Source organism: Nannospalax galili, unplaced genomic scaffold, assembly GCF_000622305.1.
Source record: "Nannospalax galili isolate Female #2095 unplaced genomic scaffold, S.galili_v1.0 scaffold445, whole genome shotgun sequence".
Taxonomy (NCBI): domain Eukaryota; kingdom Metazoa; phylum Chordata; class Mammalia; order Rodentia; family Spalacidae; genus Nannospalax; species Nannospalax galili.
The window spans coordinates 113,215-120,088 of NW_008354184.1; the positions used below are offsets into that span (position 1 = coordinate 113,215).

The 6,874-nt window shown below is 46.6% G+C and overlaps 1 protein-coding gene across 1 annotated transcript in view; it reads right to left on the reverse strand.

Annotated features, from left to right (window-relative positions):
* The window catches only part of Grap2 (GRB2 related adaptor protein 2), a 77,166-nt gene that overhangs the window by 11,482 nt on the left and 58,810 nt on the right, over positions 1 to 6,874 (reverse strand). The window contains exon 3 of the mRNA XM_008851214.3: positions 2,332 to 2,423. Within this exon, the coding sequence (XP_008849436.1) occupies positions 2,332 to 2,423 (92 nt within the window). The remainder of the gene's footprint in view (positions 1 to 2,331; positions 2,424 to 6,874) is intronic.

The following is a 6,874-nucleotide window of genomic DNA, read 5'->3' on the forward strand; positions in this document are numbered from 1 at the left end:
GAGGAGGAGGAGGAGGAGGAGGAAGCAAGCAAGAAAGAAATAGAAATGACATTTGTTCTTTCACTAGAATTGGGTGATTTATTTGAAGACTTCCAAAAACTGCCATACATTTTGTATTAGACAAAAGGGGACCAGGGTTTCAATATTCCTCATCATTCCAAAGCTACTTGTTCACTTATTTCCAGCTGTTGTTTATGTTGGCTTGTGTGTGTGTGTGTGTGTGTGTGTGTGTGTGTGTGTGTGTGTGTGTGTGTGACAGGATCTCATGTAGACCGACCTCAAACTTATGTATCAGAGGCTGGCCTTGAATTTCTGATCTTCTTTCCTATATTTCCAAGTGCTGGGATTACAGATGGGTGTTGCCTTGGCTGGATCTGACCGCTTTTACTGACCATTTCAGAATGTAGGACACCCTTTATTGGGATTTAGGAATACAGGGGTGGGCAGAGAAGACAAACCACTCTGTTTACAGGAAGCTGGCATTCTGAATGGCCAGGGAGAGATACAATAAACAACAGAATAATCAAACCAGGGGATGGTGAGCCTGGGGAGAAAATGAAAATGAAAACAAAGAGGACATGGTGCTGGCAGGTGGAGAGTCATTTGGAACGTGATGATAAGGGGTCTAGGAAAAGGCTCAGTCAATAAAGTACCTGCTTCACAAGCATGAGGCCCTGACTGAGTTCAATCTGCCCCACGGATATAAAAAGCCAGGCATAGGAGTACGCATGCATAATTCCAGCACTGGGGAGGCGGAGACAGGAGAATTCCTGGGTCTCACTGACCAGACAGCCTAGCCTAATTAACAAGTTCCAGGCCAGTGAGAGACCCTGTCTCAGAAAAATGGTGTTCCTGAGGATGACACATGAGGTTGTCCTCTGGCCTCCACATGCATCCACACTCACACACCCCCTCATTTGAAAAAAGACCTCCTGAAGAAGGGTGGGGAGGTGAGGAGGACTCAGCAAAGGAGACTGAGGAGGAGGAGCCAGGGCAGTGGAGGACCTAGGGGAGGAGGAATGTGTGTGTTGGGGGGTTGATGTCACAGAGGCCAGGGAGCATGTGCCAATGGGAAGGAAGGAGCCATGCTTAGGTTTCATCATGCAGAGCTGAGAAAGGAAGAATGGAACCTGAGACCACTGGGACCTTGTTTAGAGACATGTGGGGGGAATTCATAGAGAATAGGAGGGGCAGAATTAGAAACAGGGTGTGCAAACACTTTTGAAGAAATGAAATGGAAGCTGGAAGGGGTTGTGACCAACAGTTTCTTGGTTTTCTTTGTCATTTGCTTCTCTTAGGGGAAAATGGGAGTAACAGCAGCAATTGTGCTGACAGGAATGGTCCAGCAAAAGGACAAAAAGCTGATGGGGAGACAGAATTTCTGCTGGCAGTGGGAAGGACCGTTCCTTCCAGACAGCGGGCCTAAGGCATCTTGTCTGAGTGAGGTTGCAGGAGGTGCTTGTGCAGTGGAGGTGGGGGAAGGAATTAGGGAACTTCTCTTCTGGTTCTTTGTCCCTCATATAGCCTGGAGTAAGGCCCTGTACTAAGGGGTGGGAGAGGGAGGGACTGGCATGAATGGTCACCTAGCAGACGATAGGGGCCCATGAGAGGTCCAGTGGTCATCTTTTGGTTCAGTGGCCTGTGGAGGGTGTCTGAGAGTGGTGCTGCTTTACCACACCCAAGCCATCAATACTACTTTGTTTTTTTTAATAGGTGCTCTTGGGGCTAGACCCTGACTCTGAGACAAGATTAGATTTCTATCTAACCCTTGTGGTCAATTCTTGAGACAAACAGCCCAATCTCAGTGTTTCATTTCCTCTTTCTGGAGGGAATCTCCCCACCCCACTCCCCCTCTGCCTGACTGGGGTAAACATGCTTTTTAAAGAAGGCAGGGAGCCTCCACCTCGTAAGGGCAGAGCCAGCTTGGGATCTCTGGTTAGGGTGGAAGGCAGGGATGGGAGGTCATCAGGAAGTACCTTGTAGGAGTAGCTTTTGAAGTGGGGTGTTCGGCAGCATCTCCTTTGAAATTTTTGGAGAGCCTGGAGCTGCAGTCATTCTTGGTGATTTTAATTTATAAATTCATTTTATAAGAAAAATTTAAAAGGAAATCCGTGCACATGGTATAAACTTCAGAAGGGATGAAATGCTATGCAAAATCTTCCTCCCTCCTCTGGCCTTCCTCTGTGGGGTTCTGGAGGCTCTAGAGGGAGGTCTCCAGAGGCAACCATTTCTGACAGTTCCTTGGGTATGCATGGATAATTTTAGTGAAGACTGAAACAGTAAGGGGAGGGTGTGTGGGTAGACCCATCTCCGCAGGCTGGAAATACTCACTCAGGAAACTGGGTGTCTATAAAATTCTTAGGCACATATCCTTCTTGGCTTCCAAGCTCCGCCTTGAGCCACTCCTCCTGGTTACTTAAGATCTGCAGGGATGAGAATGAAGGACAAAGGTATTGCTGGGAGGTTGGGGCTGCAGGCAAAGATGAAAACAAGCCCAGCAACCAGACATCCTGTCTAGGGCTTACCCCTGGGGGAGTAGGGAGCCCACAGCTTTAAGTTCTTGAGTTTGGCTTCTTTCTACCCTATTATTTGTCTCCACTTGTGCTAGCCACTCATAGCTTGACCTCCCAGACGTCCTGGATCCTGGTCTCCTGTTTTGGAAATTCCTTTGTCCCAGAATTAGCCCCTTTGGTGCTCCTAGATCTAGGCAGATCAACAGCCACTGGTTACTCCATGGTTTGCTTCTCCTTCAGGTACCCAGGAAACCTTCAATTTTTTTATTCTTTTTACGTTTATTTACTTGTTGTGTGTGTATGTGTGCCGAGGTAAGCATGTGGTCAGAGGACCGCCTACACCAGTCAGTCCTCATCCTTCCACCATGTGGATCCTGGGGATGGAAATCAGGTTGTTACTTTCAGTGGCACCTTTACCCCTGGAGTCATCTCACCAACCCTTAATTTTTATTTTTACTTATTTATTTTTTTTGGAACAGCTCTTACAGAGTTAAGGATGGCTTTGAACTCTTTTTTAAAAAATATTTTATTATTTTTATTTTGTGTGTATGAGTGGTTGTTTTGACTACATGTTTTGTCTTTTTTTTGTTTGTTTGTTTGTTTTGAAGCAGGGTCTCCCTGTAGCCCCAGCTGTCCTGGAACTCATTATGTAGACCAGGCTGGCCTTGAACTCACAGAGATCTGCCTGCCTCTGCCTCCCAAGTGCTGGGATTAAAGGCGTGTGCCACCACGCCTGGCATTGTTTTGTCTACATGTATGTAAGTGACCCATGTCATGCAAAGACCACAGAGATCAGAAGAAGGCATCAGATCCCCTTGAACTGGAGTTACATTCAGTGGTTAGCTGCCATGTGTGTGCGGGGAATTGAACCTGGGTCTTTTAGAAGAACATTAAGTGTTCTTAACTGCTGAGCCATCTCTCCAGTCCCAGCTTTGAACCCTTGATCCTCCTGCCTCTACCTTCTAAGTATTGGGGTTGTAGGGGTGTGCTACCGTGCCTGACCAAAATTTATTTTTTATTGTCTTTTTTTTTTAATGTATATGAATATGTTGCTTGCATGTAGCTAGGTATACCTTTGTCATGCAATGCCTGCAGAGGTCAAAGGAGGGTGTCAGATTTTCCTGGAACTGGAGTTACAGACGGTTGTTAGCTACCATGTGAGTGCTGGGATTTGAACCTGGGTCCTCTGCAAGAGCACCCAGTGCTCTTAACTGCTGAGCCATCTCTCCGGCCCAAAATTAATTTTTTTAAACAAGTAGATTAAAACTTAGATATTCAAGTAAGAATAGCTTTATAAACTGTAAGACTCTGTATTCCCATTCTGTATTTCAGAAACAGTTGGAACAAGATTCAAAATGCTTGTGATGACAGTGTGGGTATGGTATCTCATACTTGTAATCTCAACACTCAGGAAGGTGAGTCAGGAAGATTTCTGTGATTTGATCATCAACCTGGGCTATGTAGTGAGTTCCAGGCCAACCTGGGCTACAGAGTGAGAGCTTCAAAGTGAGAGAAAGAGGGGGGAGGGGCCTGGGATACCTTTTATAAATTCGGAGTTAGAGCATAAACAAAACCAAGAGTTCTGTTGCATTACCATAGGGCCTTCCTTGACTGGTACTCACATGTGTCACCTGTCTTGGTTGCTCACATTATTCACCAAACTTGGCTCTGTGTGGCTTCACTGATTTCAGGAAACAAGACATCATTAAAAGAAAAGTGTTTGCCACCTCCAGTGGAATTTTTCTAAAGTGTGTGTCCTAGACAGAATAACAACGCTGAGGGTGGCAGCACAAGAGACTTGAAGGACTTCGATGGTCCTGGATGGCCACCAACTGCTGAAGTCACCTTCCAGCTGCCCTCCCCCTTCTGAACATGGAGGAATAGTAACTCCTTACTGTTGCTTAAGTTACGATCCCTTCTTGTGGCTGAACATGTCTTCATGGGTTGAGAGGTCAGGATGGAGGGTATTACAGAGGACAGCTAGAAGGACTGCCTGGAGGAGAGGCCACCTGCCGAGGCAGTGCAATGAACTCCTCTGGCCAAGTGTGATGTCAAAGAACCACTTTGGTGGTGCATTCTGGGAGTTCAGAGCCCTTAGTCTGGCTGGGGTTTAGCTTGTAGCTGGAGAAGTAAGAAGTGTATGGCCTGGTGACCCATGTTGAAAAGTTCATATTTTTATCTTGAGATTTTTATAGCGAACCGGGAAAGGATTTTAAGCCAGGAAATAACAGTAAGAATGAGAGTTAAGAGAGAGCTCTGTATTAGAGTGTGAAGATGAGCTGGGGGTGGTGTAAAGACAGGGGAGGAACTGAGGGAAGATGGCTGTAACACCTCCCCGCCACCCCCCAGGCAACCGACGATGAGGCCTAGGTTAAAATGAGGCCTGGGTATATTCCAGGGGATCCGAGGAAGCAAAACCAGGCAGGATTTTGTGACCATTTAGAGGAGCTGAGGGAGAAGGGGATTCTGGGAAGACTCTGGATTTCTAGCTCCGGAGACCAAGTGGGTGGCAAAGTCTCTACTGAAATAGAAAGGAGGAGGAGGAGCAGGAAGGACTTGTGGGCTTCTGCTTGTACACAGGTGAATTCAAGTTGAATTCTTCATCTGCGAAGAAAAGCTCAGTGAACTGTGGTCGTACGTGTTGGACTCAGGAGAGAGGCGGGGACTGGAGACATTCAGAAAGGGGAAGAGTTGAAATCTTGGGTCCTATGGGTTCCTCTCCCATAGCAAAAACTGTCAATAGTTTCTTCCTCCCTCCCTCCCTCCCTTCCTTTATCGAGGTCTTCTATATCTCAGACTCGCTTCCAACTCCCTACAAAGCTGAGGATGACCTTGGATTCCTGATCCTCCTACCTCCATTCCTGAGTGCTGGGATCACAGGTGTGCACCGCCACACCCAATTTATGCTGCGTTGAGAATCACATCCGGAGCTTCCTGCATCCTGGGCAAGTGCTCTACCAACTGAGCCACATCCTCAGCCCTGGTGCCCTACTTCTAATGTCACTGCTGGGGTAGAAAAAAGGGGAGACCGGGGCTGGAGAGATGGCTCAGCGGTTAAGAACACTGATTGTTCTTGCAGAAGACCGGGGTTGGAATCCCACCACCCACATGGCAGCTAACAACTTTCCTAACTCCAGTCCCAGGGGATCCCTCGGCCTCTTCTGACCTCCGCGGGCATTGCACGACACAGGTGCACTTACCTACATGTAGGCAATACACATTAAAAAAAAAAAAAAGTTTAAAAAAAAAAGGGAGACCGCCACCAGGGTGGAACAAGAAAGCTTGGTTTCTCCTGGGGCTGAGGGGAGGGTGCAAGGAACTCTGGTACCTGAATACCCTTCTGGCAGTGTATATTATTTTTAAAAAGTTACGTTCTGTCCAATGCAGTATCTTTATGAGGAAGGATTCTGGTTCTGAAGGACATGGAAGGGTTTCTTAGTTCTTTCAGTGTATGTTTGGGATGTAATCATTCGTTCTAAAGCGTGTCCCATATTTGAGGTTGAGAATTACTGAGAACAGAAAACTTTATAGTTTCTAACATCAAATGTGGCTGTGGGTATCGCTAAGGATGGGTGTGGGTCTGTGCATGCTGAGGGGAGCCAAGAGGGTGGGGAGCACACAATCTAGGTCAAGGGAAGACTCCGTAGAGGCATCTTCTTTCTACTTAAAAAGAGAACATTTCTCTCCATGCACTGCTTCTGAACGGACAGCTTTGGAATTCGTTTTTCCTCTCACAAGGGAGCTCGGAGTTTGACCAGGGTAGCCAATGTCAAATTCAAAGAGAGCAGGGTTGAGGTCAAAGACGCCATTTAGAAATTGGCTTATCACAGTACGAATCATACTTTTACTTCATTCTCTGACCCGTAACAAGCTGCAATCTTAGTAATCGTGGCTAGTACTCATTAGACTGCCTCCTCTGGAAACTGAAAGATTATCCAGACGCCAGCCATTTGTCCCCACCACCTGGGGCTTGGTCAGCTTGTGATGGTGTTTCTAGAGAGGTGAATTTATAGGCTTTTTTATGGTGTATAGAAGGTTTAAAAAAAAAAATCTCATTTTCTGCAAAGCAAAGTTTTTTGGGGGGTGGGAGGGGGAGGTGGTTTCCTCCAGCGGTTATGGGCCCAGAACCCATAACTTCCTGAACTTCCTGTTCTCATCTCTCGGTCGACTCAGTCCCCCTATATCTCTTGTACATCATGTAAACCTGAGCAAGGAGTCCACCCAGACATGAAGTTCTTCCCTTACAATGTTCTTACAATGTTCCCTAAGAGAATAATCTTCTGGGTTACGTGGCCTGAGAATAAGTTAGATGTGGGAAGGGAAAGACCAAAAGTACAGCTGGGGGAAAAAAAAAAAAAAAG